The sequence below is a fragment of the Perissodus microlepis genome, chromosome 3 (genome assembly GCF_051167445.1).
Source record: "Perissodus microlepis isolate ML-2025 ecotype Zambia chromosome 3, ASM5116744v1, whole genome shotgun sequence".
In the NCBI taxonomy this organism is placed as follows: domain Eukaryota; kingdom Metazoa; phylum Chordata; class Actinopteri; order Cichliformes; family Cichlidae; genus Perissodus; species Perissodus microlepis.
In genome coordinates, this window is record NC_140463.1 from 6,298,818 (window position 1) to 6,318,820 (window position 20,003).

The 20,003-nt window shown below is 40.7% G+C and overlaps 2 protein-coding genes and 1 pseudogene across 3 annotated transcripts; 1 reads left to right on the forward strand and 2 right to left on the reverse strand.

Annotated features, from left to right (window-relative positions):
• Window positions 1-350: 350 nt before the first annotated feature.
• LOC146389609 (nuclear factor 7, ovary-like) lies at window positions 351-4,291 on the reverse strand. Its single transcript, XM_084922952.1, has 2 exons — window positions 4,140-4,291; window positions 351-4,038 (listed from the first exon to the last, which is right to left on the reverse strand). The coding sequence occupies exon 2, from the start codon at window positions 4,019-4,021 to the stop codon at window positions 2,630-2,632; it is 1,392 nt and encodes a 463-aa protein (XP_084779078.1). The 5' UTR covers window positions 4,022-4,038; window positions 4,140-4,291; the 3' UTR covers window positions 351-2,629.
• A 10,826-nt stretch (window positions 4,292-15,117) lies between these two features.
• LOC146389610 (nuclear factor 7, ovary-like) lies at window positions 15,118-17,950 on the reverse strand (annotated as a pseudogene). Its single transcript, XR_014799757.1, has 2 exons — window positions 17,859-17,950; window positions 15,118-17,281 (listed from the first exon to the last, which is right to left on the reverse strand). The product of XR_014799757.1 is annotated as a nuclear factor 7, ovary-like (transcript).
• Window positions 17,951-17,995: 45 nt separating this feature from the next.
• On the forward strand, window positions 17,996-19,623 carry LOC146389611 (uncharacterized). The gene is made up of 3 exons (XM_084922963.1): window positions 17,996-18,282; window positions 18,369-18,486; window positions 18,618-19,623. The coding sequence occupies exons 1-3, from the start codon at window positions 18,130-18,132 to the stop codon at window positions 18,776-18,778; spliced, it is 432 nt and encodes a 143-aa protein (XP_084779089.1). The 5' UTR covers window positions 17,996-18,129; the 3' UTR covers window positions 18,779-19,623.
• Window positions 19,624-20,003: the final 380 nt, after the last annotated feature.

Here is a 20,003-nt window from a genome sequence, read left to right on the forward strand (position 1 = left end):
GTTGTTGCCCCTGGATCCCTCTCTATCTCGATCTCCTCCTATGAATGTAACTAGCACCCTTGGTGATGTTTTTTTTTTCAATTCAGGAATATTTTTTGTTCTTTTTTCATTAAAAAAAAAAAGAAGAAATAAATAATTTTACCTCATCACAGCTTTCCCTGCTTCCCAGAGGACAGATGCTGATGTTCCAGTCTGGTTATTATAGTGTATATCAGGGGTGTCAAAGTCATTTTGGTTTACGGGGCAACATACAGCCTAATTAGATGTAAAGTGGGCCAAAGCAGTACAATCATAACATAATTACCTATAAATAATAATAATACGTCCATGTTTTTTCACTTTGTTTTCATACAAAGTACAACAGCGTTACAAAATCTTCATATTTAATCAAATATCTTTTTAGTGAAGCTGTGAATATTGAATATTTTTGAACTTTTTCTACAGCAAGAATTCATTTTCACAGAACTGTTTTCTTTAAGTGTAGTTGGCGTCTGAAGCAACATTTCAGATTCTAATCTGCAGTGATGTTAATATAACCAGGGCGTGATGCAGGGTCACGATAGAGCTGTCTGTCCACGTAGAGCCCTTATTAATGAAGACTGGGAACAGGACATTGCGTTGCTCCAGGATCTCTTTAGGGAAATGGTGGTTTATGCTGAAGTCCAATCCTTTAGCGTTGATGCAACTCTTCGCTGGTCTTTCTATTTGAAATGTCAGAATTTGGCCACAACAGGATGCTGTCTCCTGGCACCCTCTAAGGTCTGAGACGATGGACTTGATCGTAGCTTTTAATTAGTTGCTTCTGCATCCTCTTCAGCAGACTCTGAGATACCAGAAAACACAGTTTTCTCTCATACTACAGGCTTGCATTTATTTTCTGTATTAAGATGGGTCACATTCTCAGTTACAGACTTAACTCAGTCCCGTAGCGAGGACTTTTTAGCAGCGACTGTTTCCATCTTATTCTGGCTGAATTCCAGAGATTCCCGCAGGGATTTAAATTGCTGGTGTAAAATCTTCAGCAGGGACAACATCGCATCCAAGCTGGACAATCGCCTATCAACTGACTCCAGGATGTCAGTAAAGTCGTTGTATTCTTGGTTCGTCTAATTTCTCCTCCCTGTGCTCCAGGCTGTTGAAGATGATTATACAAATTTGGTTTATTATTTGTCAATTGATTGTATACTATAACTGAAGCTTTCTGAGCTAACATTTAGGGTTTTTTTCCTTGTCAACTCTCCAGCATCTAATGTGACCTACGGCATTTTCCGTCACTTCCCTCTCCTTACCTCACCCAGTTCTCTCAGAATTGGTAACTCTCGTAATCCTTGATGAGTAACAAACTACAGATAAGTGTGTAAGCACCAGTGATCTACACACTGCTTCTTACACTTTGAAGTCTTCCTGTTAAGTTCATAAGAGCTTGTACTGTCAGTCCACCAAGTGTTCGTGAGCTCTCTCAAACACTGTTAAACTTTCATGGGTTTCTGTATGTATGCGTTCTTAAATTGGTCCCAATTCATATTGTTGTAATGTTAACACTTTTAATATAGAGGACAAAAAAGAAAACGCCTGAAGGTTCAAAGAAAGCACTTGATTTTTTTTGTTTTTTAAACAGGTTTTGCCTAAACATGATTTCATTTTCATTTTGCAGTTTGCTGACTCATTACTTCCACAATAGAAGGATCTCAATTTCTTTATAATCAGACAAAGTCGATCAAATGCCATGATGGATAATTTGTTCATGGTGTTTATACTTATTTGTGAAATATTGTTTCGTTATAACATTATTCATATTTTATTTTTAAGCTGGGCTATCCTGAGGCTCAGAGCATCTTTCGCTCTTAAACTCCTCCTACAAACTCAGACTCTTCTCCTGCAAACCTCAGGTGGGCTTTGTTTCAATCTGGCAAAAGAATATTTGAATGTTTTACATCTCTTTGTGCTTTGTGACATTTTTCTGTTGTGAAGACATGTGAGACTTTTTTGAGTCAACTATAAAAACAGTTTAAGGAAAAATTACACTTCACTTTAGATGAGGTCACAAAAAATACTTAATAACTTGTAACTGTGGCAAACAATGAATTACAAAATTAGATTAAAAAAAAGCATTTATAAAACATTTATTAACACATAAACATGGAGCTCATCTGTTAATGGAGCTCCGTATATGTATATATATAAATAAATGTAGACAGACAGACAGATGTGCATCTAAATACTTTATCACTTACTTAAAAATGATACAATGAACATGTTATATGGGGCTTTATTAATCAAGAATAAACATTTAGAAATGAACAGTAAGGAGAAGTAATGCTTTATAGATGATGAAATAAGAACTTAATAATAGCTTACTAAAGCTTAATAGTTCACACATCAAATAGAAACATGAATCACTTGTAATGATTAGAAACTTGATAGAATTTCAAATCTAGTTTGGGGAGTCATTCAGTGAGAAACAGTGAAATGATTTTCCATGTGAAAAGGTGGACAGCAGAAACAGAAAGAAACAGTGAGAACTAAAAGAGAAACAAAGAGCTTTGGAACAACGAGGCAGCAGGAGGACAGCTGCAGTTTAACAGCTTCAACTCACTGACAGGAAACAACATTAGAAATATCATCATCCTCAACTCATCTGCTGCACTGACACTGACACCTTCAACGGACACACCTTCACTTTACCACCAGTGTTAATGAATGGAAACATCCTGTGAGTGAAAGTGTGTGTGAAGGTGTGTATGTGTGTGTTAGTATCAGGATCAGAGAACGACAGCTTTCCTCTGTTCCAGTCCAGATTCACTCTGATCCTCTGGAGCTTCTTCTGGACTGAGAGAGCAGTTGATGGAGCTGATGGTGAGAGTGTTGAGTATTTACCTTCATGGAACCCTATTCCCCATAATCCAGACGGTATTTTTCCCTTCCTCTGCACAGACTCTGCAAACACACCGAGTACCCACCATGTACTGTCTCCAAAATCAACATCCCAGCTGTGACTCCCTGAGTTAAAGCCCTCAGAGCCCAGGACAAGGCAAGCAGAATCAAACCTCTCTGGATTATCAGGAACCTGCTGCTTCTCTCCTCCTCGTCTCACACTGGTCAGATCTTCAGACAGGATGAGTTTTGGATGAGCAGTGTTTGGGTCCAGAATGAGAGGAGTGTAGGAGACCATGTCCTTCATGTTGTTCCAGATGTTGAAGGTCAGGTTGCCCAGGTGTTTGGCCTGGTCTATCAGAGCTCCTGAGGGCAGCTGTGGATCATCCAGCAGGGGGCAGCGCTGGACTCTTTCCACTGCAGCCTTGTAGTTGTGCAGGAATGAGACGTCTTCAGCTCTCAGCTCCTCCTCTGTGGCTCTGACTGTGTCTGAAAGAGCTGCTATCTCTCTGCTCAGAGCCTCCATCTTCTCCTTCATCATCCCACTCTTCTGCTCCTCTTCCTCCCTCAGTGCAGCCAGCCTGGCCTCCTCTTCCTCTGCTAGAAACTGGTGAAGCTTCTTAAACTGCTCCTTAATCTGCCTCTCTGTGTGTCGGGCCTGGACCTTAATGTGTTCTGCTGTTTGATCAAACTTCACTTGAACTTCTTCACAAACCTTTAACTTCTTCTTTAAGGGCTCCAGAGTTTCCTGAAGTTCCTTCTTGTGTTGTTGTGCAGCTTCATCGATGGGTCTGAATCTGTGATTGGTGTGTTTTTCTGAGTCTCTGCAGACGACACACACTGGCTGCTGATGGTCCAGACAGAAGAGTTTGAGTTTCTCAGAGTGCAGACTGCAGAGAGCCTCTGAAGCTCTCTGATCTCTCTCCTGTAAGAACGACTCACACAGGTTCTTTAAAGCTCGGTTTAAAGGTGGATGCTTCTTTGAAGATATTTCCTTACAAACTGGACACTCACGTGCCCGTTTTTTTCTCCACCATCTCTTCAGACAGTGTTCACAGAAGCTGTGGCTACATGACAGAAGAACAGGATCTCTGAAGATCTCCTGACAGACCGGACAGCAGAGATCCTCCTCTGATCTGGAAGCCATTGAGTCTGTGAGTGAAGCTGAAAACAGCAGACAGGAAGTACAGTCAGTCCTGGCTCCCCTCCCTCCTCTACGACCTTCACTGAAACTTCCTTTGAGTCGTGTTTTTGCTCAAACTCACATTCAGTGTGTGGAGCGTCAGCAGCTTGAAGCAGCAGTGTTGGAGTTTTCCACTTTTCTCTCCTGTAGCTGGACTCACTCAGAGGAAGCTGCTAGTTTGGTCTGAGCTCAGTCTGATCGTCTGTTCGACTCTCTTTACTGAGAACGAAGAACAGCCAGTTTCCTCCTTTGTTGCATGTTAAACACGTGGGGGGGCGGAGCTTCTTCTTCTTCTTCTTTCTTACATTTGTACTGGCGGTTGGCAAACAATTGAAAGGTGCAATACCGCCACCAACTGGTATGGAGTATGGTCTGGAACGACGCTCAAAAAGAAAAAAAAAAACATCTTCAAATCCTTCCAAACAGGTTGGGGGGCGGAGCTACATTTAACTTCCTCTAATAAATGTGTGAGTGTGACAGCAGAGCGCAGACTGTCACCGCAGGTCAAAAATTAAACATTTTGTGAAGCTCAGAAAATAAAATATGACTCAGTGTTGCAGCTGTTTGGCAGTTTTTCTTTCAAACTTTCTTCTGATTATTAGAAGGGCTCGCCCCGCCCGCAAACTGTGGACCAATAGGAGAGCTGGCCCACTGTAGACTACCAATCGTCTGTCGACGGAAGTTGCATCACCAGAAAACAACAACGGCACCTCCGCTATGTTTGGAAAGTCGCATTTCCTTTATCTTTACAGTAAGTTATCGACTTTAAGATATAAGCTGGAGGAAATAGACATGAAAGGAAATATTATATGGTGTGGGCATTTTAATGCACACCATTCGTTATGGGTGAGTGAGAAAACAGACTACAATCGTAAAGTGTTAGAGGAATATCTACTTATATGTTTATTATATAAACGAGTTTAAAAAAACTCAAAAAAGAAGTTTTAAGTATAAGAATGAAGAAAATGTAATTAACCCCAAGACAGCAGTCGAAGTGATGTTTATTTTCTTTTGCAAGTCAGTAAATCTAAACATAGTTTTAGTGGAATATGAGAAAATATGTCTGTGAAGGTTCTCAGTCATCCAGGTCATGGTTTGAAAGAAGCCATCTATGTCCACTGTGAGCGACCATCTTTGAACAGAGGCGGGGGTTTACGACACCAACTCTCTGCCATCTATAATCCAGTTTTGAGATCCCTTCCCAGACGCCTTAACGCCCACTCACATCCTGGGCCATCTGACCTCAGGAATTCGCATGATAAGGTGGGGCCAGGTTTCACAATGAACACACCCGAAACTCTGGCTGATTGGGACCCACACCCAGTTTCACACCTTGGCTCAGGCGATTAGAGGATCATCAGGGGGTCCTTTTGTCCCTCTGTGGGGGGATACTCCCACTAGGTTTATATCTGGGACTCTCCACCATTTGACCTTAGAACTGAAGAAGCTTCTCGGATGAGAGGTGAAACGTCTTCAAGTAAACTTAAAGAAGTCCAGACGCTTTTCTTTGCAAGCTCCTTTGAATATGAGAAAATGTTTTTTGTGACGTTATGTTCTAAGTTGAAACCATTGTATAAGTTTTTGTTGTTCAAATTTAGATGATGAGGAAATGATTGAGATGTAAACCTAAGGGGGTAGGGCTAAATAAGTATCTAATTCTGGCTACTCCTTTTCAAACAACTGCATTGAATGATATTATGAAATGTTGGTGAATGTATATGTTTGAAATAAAAATGAACTGAACTGAACCTATGGAGCGATGGCTGACAAGCGGGGAACTCAGCTTTCCTGTTATAGACCACTGTACAGTCACATCAACATAATTCTGCTGTGCAGCCCAAACATCGTGAGTCCACAGAGGCTGCTGTACGGTCCAAAAAACATGACACAGTTGGACTGAGTGAGTCACCTGCATCCCAGGGTCATGATCATACCATACAATTAGCTTTGAGTCATTCAACTGCAAGTGCTGTTTATTTGAAATCCAAACAATTTCAGTTAGACCATTTGTATGTGTGTGTTGTATTCTATGTTATCTGTGTGTGTTTCACAGAGGCATGGGTGTGTCTCTGGGAAAATCCTAATATATCCCATCTGCTGACTCATTCTATTGCTAATTGTATGAGCCACTTCATAGTGAGTTTAAGTTGTTGCCTTTCTTTTATCCCTACTGCATCCCGTCTTCTTAATGGCAAATAACCATCCTGTGACTTTCTATTACTATTATTGTCATTATTATTTTATATTATTGTTTTGTCTACTTTTATGTTGGCTGCTGCTAAACTAATTTCCCCTTGTGGGACAATAAAAAATTTGAATTTAATTTAATTTAATTTAATTTAATTGAACTGAACTGACAGAGGGCTGTTCACCCCTGTTCAGACATACAAGGACACTACTGGTGTGTTAAAGAGGCGACGGGTGATGAAATCAGATCACATTTCTTTTACCCACCAGAATCACCTGAGGTGCTGTGGTCAATGTACGGCTCTGTTTTTTCACAGCCGCGTCTTTTCGTGGCACCCTGTGCTGGATGCTTTCCTTCCCCACATTACACTCACCAATGATAACCTCCATGGTTCACCCTCCAGCCTTTGTTAGTAGCTAGGTTTACTTTTCACATTAGGGACAAAGTTTGTACATTAAAGCAAGGATTAAAAGATGCATTGCTTGTCTGAAAACAAAGACAATTGTTTATATATTTACCGACCAAGTTTTTATGGGATTAATTTTACAGGAAGATTCCTGCAGGTCAGGGAGGCAGTGTTAGAGGTGAACTTGTTTCTATTAACAGAGTCCTATGAAATAAGTAAAAGCCATTAAAACACAGAGCCAGATACACCAGCCAAAACCTGAAGTCTATTAAGTAGGATTTTATGGTCAATATTACAGAAAATGATTACAGATAAAAATCCCTGCATTAGAAGCCATTAAAAGATCATTACAGACCTTCAAGAGAGCAGTCTCAATGGTTAGGACTGAACACGCAGTTTGCCCTTCGTGCCTCCCTCTTTGAACGGTGTTGAATTGTTCATAATGCTGAACTTTGTGTGTTAACCTTGATGCATGCTTGAACTTAAACCTGATTAGAGTTTTGAGATGCTAGCTTGCTTTGATTAGAATTTTGTGAGGCTACCTTGCCTTAGTTATCCCTTAGCTTTTACGTTTGCTTGTGTCATTGCTTTACATGTGTTAATTCGTTTCCCAGTCTGTTGAGCAGCCCTGTCGGTTTTCTGTTTAAAAGTTGCAATAAAACCTTCTATTTTACTCGGTTTTTGTGTGGCGGCTCGTGTATGTTACTCCCATCCTGCCGCCTAGCAGAGGGGGATGTAACAACATACACACAAGTCAGAGAAAATTGGTGTTAAAATCTTGCCCATGCAGACTAGGGGGAGCCTACCAGCAACCTTCCAATCAGTAGATGACCTGCTCCACCTCTGGAGCTACAGCCACCAGAACCAGAAAGCAGAAAGTGTAATTCCAGAAAAAGTAAATGACCCAGGACACTAAGGATTATCACCTCCATAAGGGGAGCCACTGGAGGAGATTTAGGATCTCAAGTCAATCAGCTTGTGTAAAAATGGTTTGAGAAATGTATTGCACTCATCATCAGAAAGTAACTGTCATGATCCTGGGTCTTTTGACCCAGCGTTTTAAGTTTTAGTTCATGTTTGATGTTCATGGTTTATTTTTAAGTTCATTAAATTATCTAAGCTCATTTGTCTATTTCGATTCCCCTTGCGTCTCCTACCCCAGTGTTTTAGTCTCCCTTTGCCCTTTATGTGTTCAAGCTGCATGTCTTATGTTATGTCAAGTTTATATTATCAAGTTTATATGTCTGCGTCTCATGTTTCCTGTTTTATTGTGAAAGTCTGTGTCCTAGTTCAGCATAGTCAGCTTTGCTTCCTGTGTCTCGTTATGTCAGATTAGTGTCAGCTGTTTCCCCATGTGTTTCCACTTCCCCTAATCACCCTTGTGTGTATTTAGTCTGTGTGTTTCTGTTCATTCTTTGTCAGGTTGTCTGTTGTTCACGCCACGTTTCATGTCTAGGTTTTTCTTGGCGTTTATTTAGTTCTCCCAGTTTAGGTTGATGTTAGTTTACTTTAGTTTGCCTTGCCCTTTCTTTGTACCTTTTTTACCAGCCTTATTAAACAGCTCACTTTTTGTTGATACTCAAGTTTTGGTCCAAGTTCCTTGTGTCTGCATTTTGGGTCCTCCACGTCAAATTCCTACAGTCTGCTCCTGCAGACTGTGACAGTAACACAGGATGCTGAGGTGGAGGAGAAACAATACTTCTGACTATTTATGATTTTATTGAAATAAGAGGATCTTGCCTCTTTCACTGACTCATTATAAAAGTGAAGAAGCTCTTTGAAGTATTCACGATGGACAGTCAGACCCGTGGACTTCCATAGATGTTCTGCTTTTTCACAGGAACATCAAAGACCACAAGTTTAATTTTTTAACCATAAAGAGTTTGCAGGAACTGACAAAGCAAAGCTGGTTTTGTACAGAGCGACCTGACTGAGAATTGGAAGGCTGTGTTCATTAAAAGAGTTAACAAGGAGTTTAACGTCACCAGACAAAGTTGTAAAAATAAAATTAGAAATAAAATGTAGAAACTTTAGAATTTTTTTAATGTCTTTTATTAAATTTAAACATTTTATATATTAAACATCCCATCCTGCACCACACACGCCACTACATGTCTCATTAATACACTGATTAGACTTATTTTTTGATCTATCTTTGATTAAGAATAAATTATTTTTACAAAATAGAGAAAAGCTCTGTTTTAGCCATTTTTCCTCACAGAAGGCGAGATATTAAGACCTTCAGCTGTGATTTAAAGGACACCGGAGGGAATGCAATCTCTTTCTACACCAGGTGTCACGACAACAGTAACATAGATCAAGTTTAAGTAATAGTTTAGTGATACACTAACAATGACATCATTGTTCCAGTAGGAGGCAGTAATACACTAAACTGCACCTGTTGTGCTGAAAAGGTGTGAGCATGTGCAGTAACCCAGTATGTTACCTGAATATCTCTCTCTCTCTCTCTCACACACACATACAGACTCTGCTGTTTCTGTATACCTCAAATTCTTGTGTTTAATAAGGTTTACTAAGAGATGATGTTCCTTTGGTGTAACTGAGCTGCTCACATATCTTTGATTTTACAGTTTTTCTCGATTGCTTGAACACATTTCTTGGAACTATGCCTCATATTCCCAAAACAGTAAACACAAATCCATAACGTGTCACCCAATTTTCCAAACATCATGTTGTCAGGTCAAAATGAAGCTCTACACTCAAAACCATTCACTCTTGCTGAAAAACCAAACTTTGCCCACAGACATCACACACAAGGCCTCAAAAACACACACACTACAACATAGTCCTACACATTGGTGCAATAAATATTAAACAATATTCCCAAAACTGGCGAGTTATGTTGCTTATGGTTCTTCCCTTCAATAACCTTTTCACATGATGAACACAAATGATGTAACCAATGTACATACAGTGGCACATTTTTATTCATGTACCATACAGTACAACACACACCAAAACATTATTCCACCTCAGCATCCCGTCTGTGATCTGAGTCAGGCTAGAGAATCTCATCCACATCACAGGCTGTATTGGTCCTGGCCAGGCAGCGGGGGTAAAATCCTCTTGCATGCCTGATCCACCCCTGATATGCATCTACTGATATGTCTATGCAGGCTTCTTCCATGACCTGGAGGAGGTGCACACGGACATAAGGTTCTCTATCGTACACCTTCCACCGCCAAGTCAAAAATAACTCCTCTATTGGGTTTAGAAAGGCGGAATACAGTATGCAGGTAGAAAGATGTTAGACAATCTTGGGTTATTGGTAATCCAGTCATGAACCACAGCATCGCGATGGAAGCTGACGTTATCCCAAACAACAACGTAGTGAGGCTGTCTGGCTGTGCTGGTTCGCTATAGTCCCGCTGGATCATATGTTGTCTCAGACCATCAATAAAAGCAAGGAGAAGCATAGTGTTATAGTCCTAGAATGGCATGGAGGTGGAGCATCCCTCGTTGGCTGATGGCTGCACACAGAGTGACATTCCCTCCACGCTGACCAGGGACATTTAGACCGGCCTCTTCCCTTCCTGTTTTTAAGTCACTCCTGAAAACTCACCTCATTACCCTGACCTTTGACACCACGTGACATGTTGGTTTTTATTTTTTTTAGTTTTATTTTAGTTGTTTTAGTTGTTTCTATGCTGTTTTATCTTGTTTTCTTTTTTCTTTTTTTTTTTTTTTTTACAGTTTTTCCCAATTGTTTACACACATTTCCTGAAAGCGTCCTTCATATTGTCAGAACTCTACACACAAATAAAAAAAACGTAATGTAAAACACTGTGGCCACTTCTTCTCCAGTCATCCTAAAGAGTTACTGGAAACCTTTTCTGTTCAATGTTACACTTATAAAGACAGGACATAGGCCTACATAAGTGCATTATGAAAGATTTCAGAATGTTTGTATACAAAACAGACAAATACATGGTACCAAATATATTTTACTATATTTTTCCCACTAAAACAATGTACACAATGTTCATCCCAACCAACACAAAGTTGCACATACCATGGTCTACATATACAAACAACAGAAGAATTTACTGACTACATTTACAGTCAAAACAAAACAAAAAGACTGCATCCTCTCTTCTGTTTCCATCTGGCCACAGCACCTCATCCACATCACAAGCAACTGATCAGCAGGGCAAATGTTGCCTAGCAGGACAAATCCAGCCATGAATAGCATCAGCTGGTAAATCTCCACATGTGTCTTCCATATTTTGGGGCAGGGGTATATGTGTGTGTGGATTTTGGTCATACACTTTCCATCTCCAGACAAAAAAAGATTCTTTATAATAGGATTGAGGAATGGAGAATATGGGGGGAGATAAACAACTAAAAAGCGTGGCTGGACAGTGAACCAGTGACGGACTCTGAAACACACATGATAAGTAATACAGACTTGGAGTGGTCTCTATTGTGAAGCATAATCAGAGTACGATTACTGTACAGTACTGTAATTTATACAGTGTTGAGAGTTTGCATCAATTGTGGGATTGTGTGGGACTTACGTGCACATAGTTGTTTTGTAATTCTTTGACTCTTTCTGAATTGCATTCTAATGGCGCCCTGTAGAGCTGCTTCATCCTCAGATTATTTCTGTACAAGAAATGATCCACTGTTGATTAGCTGACCCTATCAATATTTTGAAATATGTTGAAATATGAAAGATGTTCCCGACAACCTCGTGTTGGTAAACTTTCAGCTCTGCAATACAAATAGTATATTGTAAAATACTGTGAATAGAAATCCTGTGCAGGAATACAAAGTAGGAATACATTTCCCAAATACGTAAAACATACTTTACAGTATTTTCACGGTCTACAGAACACGGTCTACAGCCACATAGTCAACCAAAATCCCACAATTGATGCATACTCTCAACACTGTATAAATTACAGTACTGTACAGTAATCATACTCTGATTATGCTTCACAATAGAGACCACTCCAAGTCTGTATTATGTATCATGTGTTTCATGTGTTGAATGACAGTGTGTTCCTTGTGCAAACAAGAGATTTTCTTCCTGTAAATTGTGCCAAATGCAGAAAATTTTGTGTAGTGTTTTGAAAAAAGTGTGTTTAACTGCAATTTGAGTGTAAAGCAGGAATTGTGCTTCTGGTTTAGCAGAATTGGTTCAGGGAGTTGGTGCATCAGTTACATGTTGTAGTCATTGTGTCTGAAGTACAAGTAATTGTGTGTAAACAACTGGGAAAAACTGTAATATAGGGCTGTTTTAATCTTTATGTATTATGTGTTTTATTTATTTATTTTGCTGTTTTCTGTTATTCTATTGTTTTTAAATTATTTTCTGCACAGCTCTTTGGTCCTGTACTGGGTATTTTAAAGTGCTTTATAAATGAAATTGGACTGGATTTAGAAAACCTCGATGTCCATTTATGTTCCTCCACCTCCTCCTCGCTGGTGTCCTAGACCTCCTTCCTCTCCTTCTCCTTCTCCACCTCTTCATTTGCATGTCTTTGGAACCATTATTTCAAAGCTGACTTTGGCTGTTTTGTCTATCCATCAAAGTTTCAGATTGGTGTGTGATACATTTTGACTCCCAGTGTTTCCACTTCATTAATTGTGCTAATTTAGCTGAAGCTGTACTGATGTGAGTTAACATTATTAACTGCTAGTGCTTTCTAAGTGACCACATGGTGTCAGCACTGAAAAATTTAGATATTTGTGTGTAGAAATTTGCAGTAACAATTCATCACATCTGACTCATGTGGTAAAGCAGGAGCATAGCGTTTATAGTTAATGGAAATGGGTGTTCATTTTGGAAAGTGGCATTATGGTTTCGAAATTCGGTTCACAACATTGGTTAAACAATCGATAAAAACTGTAATAAACAAACTGATTAGAGAGAAATACCAGGTGACTCAAGACTTTTGCACAGTAATGTCTGACCTACAGTGATTTTTCTGGGAAGAGCTCTGTGTGAGGAAGTGTTGTAGATCTACACCTGTGTGTGTGGATTGTGATTATTGAAGTGTAGCTGGGCCCAACATGCAGTGAACACACCAGTCAAACAAACTGAAGGTCAAAAGAGCTCGAGCACAGATCAAATCAAAATCAAATCAAATATATTTATATAGCACATTTAAAGACCGAAGTACACCAAAGTGCTTTCCAGTAAAACCATGATACAGAGAAAATCACAATATAAAATATATAATAATTACATAATCTAAATGCAGAGCCAGATGCAAATCACACTAATTAGCCTCAAATTAAGACTTAAAACAGAAGAGAAGAAAAGAAAAGAAAATCTAAACATTACACAAAGAAAATAAAAGAACTAAACTCTATAAATTCTAAAAATGTCTTCTTTTCTTCTGGCACTCAGTACAACAATTGATGTTCCTTCGGGTGGAAGACATCTTTTGAAACAAAATAAAGCATGGATGTTTTTCTCTAAACACCTCTACACTAGTTTATCTCTGCCCCCTGCTGGACACACAGAGCTACAACATGAGGATCAGAGGAGGCTGGTGCTGCTTCACCTTTAGACACAAGAAGGAGGTCAAAATATTTAACAACAGAGATTTTTTTTAAAAACCTGTAAAGGGGCAAATCCTGACGAACCAATCCACAACCAAAAAAGAAGACTAACTCTGTGCTGCTCCAATCAGGCGTCAGCTCTGTCACAGTGTGAGTGTGTAAAGTCACAGAGTAGCTGGTTTCAAATGTATCTATAAAGTTTATTTACATTTTATTTAGGCTTCAAAAAACAGTCCAAGTTTATTTCTTTGGACTGTTTTCACTTAGTGCCACCTGGAGGACAGTCAGCTCCCTGCAGCAGCTCTGGAGGACTGTTAACTGATGAAGAGCTCGGACTGCACAGCCTGCTTCATCACCGACTTCTTTAAATAAACATGACCACGATCAGTCGCAGCACCTCAGACAGACATTTGTTACACAGCAGCCGCCTTCACACCGACTGAGCTCCATCACAGCTTCAGAGCTCAGCTTACTAAAGTCCAAAGTTTATTTCCTCTCAGTTTTATTACTTTCAGTAAAGTTTCACTGTTAGAGCCCTGACCAGCATCCTGCAGCATCTGGAGCAGCTGTGTGGTGCTGTCATGGCAATAAGGATCCAAATCTGTGGGGATGTTTCCAGCAGGGGTTATAACCTGCAGTCAGCAAGGTGTACCTAATAAAGTGGCAGTGTCTATGTCACAGTGCAGCACCATCAGAAAACGGTGGTTTACATCTCTGTTACAGGAAACCTGAAGAGTTAAAACACAAGAGAAGAAAATCTAAACGTTACACAAAGAACATAAAAGAACCAAACTTCATAAAAACTTCACAAATGATGCTTTAAATGAAAAATAAATCCCTGTAAATAATTCAACAGGTCACATATTAGAACCACCTTAACTAAACTCTGTAGCCGGTCACTGTGGTTTGTCCCAGCAGCTCTTAGGAAACAAACTGCTAACTTCAGTGTCAGCACACACTGTTAGTAAACTATGCAACACTGAATTCAGGTTTCAGTTGTGTTAAGTTGTGAAGTTGTGATTAAAGTTTTCTTACTGACACAGGTAGGATGGTCAGGCGTCCTCTGTTCCTTCACCGTTCATGAACTGTCACTTATAAAATGCTGCCAAACATCAACTACACTCAATAACTAAACGTGTGCAGGTTAAAGTGATGGACGCCCAGATCTGCACTCCAAATACAAACAGACTAAAGGTGTTTCCTTCAGAAACAAAGACAATATTTACAAAGATCTCACAGGTAAATTGTGAGCGATCACAGCAGCATCTCATCCTGACTAACAGCTTTTAGATGCAGGGAGAGCGTCGTGGTTCAGAGGTGGTTCAGCAGATGATGAAGGCCTTTCTGTTGCATTGTGTAGTGCTGTGGATGCCATGATGGTTGACTGGGTCTGGTTCTACTGAACTCACAAACACTTCTGAGGTATTTACACCTGAAGCCTCATTTAATGTGAGTCAGAAACAAACGGCTCACCTGTGATTAATGGATGTTTCCCTGCATTTATATTTTCACACAGTTTATTTCTTACAGCAGGAAAACTGAACAGAATGTATGTAAGAGGTTAGAGTGAGGATGACGTCACTTAATACAGAAAATACATGTTTGTCTGTTTTGATGATGAAGGACTTCTTCAGCTCTGTAAACAGCTACACTTGAGAGGACAGAGGTGATTTCATGGATCAATAACAATGTGTTTATCAGCTTTCATCATCGCAGTGCAGACGTGACGTCAGATCTATCAAAGTGAAGGCCGTCTCTCTGATGACGTCGCAGAGCAGAGTCGTTCTGTCCAATAAAGGATCTCAGATCAGCTGCTGCCATCTTGTGGCCACAGTTGGTTACTGTCTCTGGAAGTTGTCTCATGTTTCCTGTTTTCCTGTTAACAAAGGCTGGAGCTCATCATGCTGAGAGGGCAGCAGCATTTTGTGGCTCTTCACACATGTTCATTATATTCTGATGATCCTGGATGGAGACAAACTACAGATAAGTGTGTTCAGCCCAACTAGTTTATCTCATTACAGCAGTTTGATGTTTCCCTTTGAATCCCCCTGAAGATACTGACAGTGAAGCACGTACATAATACTCCAGCCTTTCAACTCTGAGCTTAATTAGTTCTATTAATACACTGAAATCTCATTTGTGTCATGAAGAAAGTCTTTAATCAAACAGAATTCAAAGATCAGAAACATTTCATATATGGAGTTAAACATGAATCATTGTTTCAACAACATATTTATTGTTGTCATAAACAGACAAGAAGACAACAACAAACTGCTCCTCCCATTCAACACATGTCAGTCCATATCCCAGCAAACTAAATCATCTCCATTTACACATCAAATAGAAACATGAATCACTTGTAATGATTAGAAACTTGATAGAATTTCAAATCTAGTTTGGGGAGTCATTCAGTGAGAAACAGTGAAATGATTTTCCATGTGAAAAGGTGGACAGCAGAAACAGAAAGAAACAGTGAGAACTAAAAGAGAAACAAAGAGCTTTGGAACAACGAGGCAGCAGGAGGACAGCTGCAGTTTAACAGCTTCAACTCACTGACAGGAAACAACATTAGAAATATCATCATCCTCAACTCATCTGCTGCACTGACACTGACACCTTCAACGGCAACACCTTCACTTTATCATAAGTGTGAATATATGGAAACATCCTGTGAGTGAAAGTGTGTGTGAAGGTGTGTATGTGTGTGTTAGTATCAGGATCAGAGAACGACAGCTTTCCTCTGTTCCAGTCCAGATTCACTCTGATCCTCTGGAGCTTCTTCTGTACTGAGAGATCAGTGAGAGCAGCTGATGGTGAGAGTGCTGAGTATTTACCTCGATAGAACCTTATTCCCCATAATCCAGACCGTATGCTTCCCTTCCTCTGCACAAACGCTGCTAACACACCCATTTCTCACCGTGTACTGGTGAGAAATGGGTGTGTTAGCTTGGTACTGGTTTCTCCAAGTTCAACATCCCAGCTGTGAGTCCCTGAGTTAAAGCCCTCAGAGCCCAGGACAGAGCAGGAATGATCAAACCTCTCTGGATTATCAGGAAGCTGCTGTTCATCTCCTCCTCGTCTCACACTGGTCAGATCTTCAGACAGGATGAGGTTTGGATGAGCAGTGTTTGGGTCCAGAATGAGAGGAGTGTAGGAGACCATGTCCTTCATGTTGTTCCAGATGTTGAAGGTCAGGTTGCCCAGGTGTTTGGCCTGGTCTATCAGAGCTCCTGAGGGCAGCTGTGGATCATCCAGCAGGGGGCAGCGCTGGACTCTTTCCACTGCAGCCTTGTAGTTGTGCAGAAATGAGACGTCTTCAGCTCTCAGCTCCTCCTCTGTGGCTCTGACTGTGTCTGAAAGAGCTGCTATCTCTCTGCTCAGAGCCTCCATCTTCTCCTTCATCATCCCACTCTTCTGCTCCTCTTCCTCCCTCAGTGCAGCCAGCCTGGCCTCCTCTTCCTCTGCTAGAAACTGGTGAAGCTTCTTAAACTGCTCCTTAATCTGCCTCTCTGTGTGTCGGGCCTGGACCTTAATGTGTTCTGCTGTTTGATCAAACTTCACTTGAACTTCTTCACAAACCTTTAACTTCTTCTTTAAGGGCTCCAGAGTTTCCTGAAGTTCCTTCTTGTGTTGACTCACACAGGTTCTTTAAAGCTCGGTTTAAAGGTGGATCATACACTGATATTTCCTTACAAACTGGACACTCACGTTCCCTTTTTTTTCTCCACCATCTCTTCAGACAGTCTTTACAGAAGCTGTGGCTACATGACAGAAGAACAGGATCTCTGAAGACCTCCTGACAGACCGGACAGCAGAGATCCTCCTCTGATCTGGAAGCCATTGAGTCTGTGAGTGAAGCTGAAAACAGCAGACAGGAAGTACAGTCAGTCCTGGCTCCCCTCCCTCCTCTACCACCTTCACTGAAACTTCCTTTGAGTCGTGTTTTTGCTCAAACTCACATTCAGTGTGTGGAGCGTCAGCAGCTTGAAGCAGCAGTGTTGGAGTTTTCCACTTTTCTCTCCTGTAGCTGGACTCACTCAGAGGAAGCTGCTAGTTTGGTCTGAGCTCAGTCTGATCGTCTGTGCGTCTCTCTTTACTGAGGAAGAAGAACAGCCAGTTTCCTCCTTTATTGCGTTTGAGTGAGTCATTCAACTTTCTCTAATAAATGTGTAAGTGTGACAGCAGAGCGCAGACTGTCACCGCAGGTCAAAAATGAAACATTTTGTGAAGCTCAGAAAATAAAATATGACTCAGTGTTGCAGCTGTTTGGCAGTTTTTCTTTCAAACTGTCTTCTGATTATTAGAAGAGCTCGCCCCGCCCGCAGACTGTGGACCAATAGGAGAGCTGGCCGGCTGTAGACTACCAATCGTCTTTCGACGCAAGTTGCGTCACCAGAAAACAACAACGGCACCTCCGCTATGTTTGGAAAGTCGCATTTCTTTTATCTTTACAGTAAGTTACCGACTTTAAGATATTTGGATCTGGATTTAGCTGAAATGACATGAGGATGAAAAGCTCCTTTAACCCTTTTACTTCATGGCCAATATCTAACCTATTACTCCCATTTCTAGTCTTTTCAGTGGCGACACCAGAAATTCGAGTTGTTAATCCCGATGCCCGTGCACATCGTCACTCGGCCCTACTTAAGACAACCAAAGAGGCACGTTACTACCGGGTGAGAAGTATGGTCTTCCCCAAACCTCCACTGGAGCTGCTCAGTAGTGATGTGATGTTCTGTATCGAGGCTTCGAAGCTTGTGTCGAGTAATGGAGGGGGCGTTTCCGCGATGCGCGTAACTAAGCTTGCTTCATTTATGGGAGGAGCTGAAAATGATGACGTCCGAAGCCTCGCTGCCCAGCTGTACCACGTGACTGGTTCAGGAAGTGGTTCGAACTTTACCACGAGCTATGACAGCGATATAAACCCCTCAGACTTCATTCAAAATGTGGAGAGTGTTTGATGGAGAGTTGCGGTTAGTGAGAGTTTGGAGGTTTAGGAGAGTGAGGAGAGAAAGTCAGGAGAGAATGGAGCCAGCTAAGAAGAGGAGGATGTCCTCCCCTGTGTGGGAACATTTTGATCTTATTCCTCCCAACAAGGTATGTAAATTTCTACAGAAGATGTATTTTCATAATACTGATGGTGCAATAAAACTTATGTTAAGCTGTCTTTACTTTTGTACAAGGTGAAGTGTTTGCTATGTGCCAGGGAGCTGGGATATAACAGGAACACCTCATCCATGCTCAGGCACTACAGAGCTTTGCATGAGAATAAGGGGAACACCGATTGTGGAGCAAGACCAGGTGAGCCATCAAATGCCATGATAATACAGCATGCAGTAATGTTACTAAATGATATAACAATATTATACAACTGTTATAAGTTACATGTGTGATATTTATATTTGTGCTTTGTTTTTATTGTCTTTCCTCAGGAGAACAATCTCCAATAGATGAAGACCTGGTTAGCATGGTGATTGAGGACTCCCAGCCATTTAGCATTGTGGAGGACAAAGGATTTAAAAGATCTGTTAAATCAGTAAATCCTAGCTATGTTCTCCCCACTAAAAAGGTCATAAAAGTAGTGAAAATGTAGTTTTTACAGATTAAAATGTGAACAGGCAGGACTGAGGCTCAAAGCCTCAGTGTGTAGCTGTCCATACCTCAACGTTACAAAAGCACAACCACTGTCCACACCCCAACCACACCTCACCTCACAGTAAATGATCATTTCCATTTTAAGCATTTCCGAATAATCATTTTCCATACTGCCAGTATACATATACACAGTATACTGCATCACTACAATATACATGTTTTACACACTCCTGTTGTTGTTGACATTTACAGGCTGTGTGCAAAATGCCACACTCTTCAAATTCATGCCAACTAATATTTTTACGTTCACTAGATGTCCTACTAGAGCAAATGAAGCTTCAAGATGCTTTGCGCTGGAGTGAACCAATTGGATGAAAGGCTTCAGTGCTTCATGAAGCTTCATCTGCCCATCACTACTGCTCAGCCAAATCACTGCATTGACTCACGCAGAGAAGCTTCTCCGAGCAGATTGTATCCACGTCAGCAGTGTTTGGGAGAGCTGGTGGTGCCATTAGGACAATATGAAAAGGCACCGCTTCAGTGGCTCGTTACAAACAATGTGGGATATATGAAGTAGTAAGTGTATCATATATTTAATATCATACTAGCCAGGATACTAAACCAGTAATACACATTTACCAGCGTATGGCTATTGTCAGCATATGTTGCTCGTTGTAAACTTTCTTTAAGTGTGTAACATTCACGATGATATTGCTGATGGTATGCATGATTCCAGCATACTTGACAGGCGCAGAACAGAGCTGACAAATCCACTAAGAAACGGAGAGATGGGGAACCACCTGTAATGTTCTTATTCCTCTGTGAATAAAACATCAAGAATTGCTCCTGGTGCTAGCTTCAGCTAGCTGTTTATTGTTTTTCTACAACCAACACTTTCTTCTTCTATTCTGTATATCTTATTGATTCCAGAGCGCCCCCTGTGGGTAGCTTCAACAATAGCAACTATCATTACACCACCTTTCCAAACAGGTTGGTAGTACTGTATAACCACAATTCCGAAGAGTACTGTTACTCTGTAACATCTGAACATTCTCGTCTAACATTCAACATGTTATACGTTGTGCAACAAACTACATTCAGTAGTGTTTTTTTTTTTACCAAAAGTTGTAGCACACATCAAACAAAATAAATCCAAATGTATACCTTACATTTTCCACACTGAACCAAATGAGTCCCATACAGCCCTCAAGCACATTAGAACT

Coding starts and splice junctions, on each gene's coding strand:
- LOC146389609 (XM_084922952.1), bottom strand. CDS start 4,021: ATGGCTTCCAGATCAGAGGAGGATCTCTGCTGTCCGGTCTGTCAGGAG.
- LOC146389611 (XM_084922963.1), top strand. CDS start 18,130: ATGTGGAGAGTGTTTGATGGAGAGTTGCGGTTAGTGAGAGTTTGGAGG. Junction 18,283..18,368: donor ATCTTATTCCTCCCAACAAG/GTATGTAAATTT, acceptor CTTTTGTACAAG/GTGAAGTGTTTGCTATGTGC. Junction 18,487..18,617: donor CGATTGTGGAGCAAGACCAG/GTGAGCCATCAA, acceptor GTCTTTCCTCAG/GAGAACAATCTCCAATAGAT.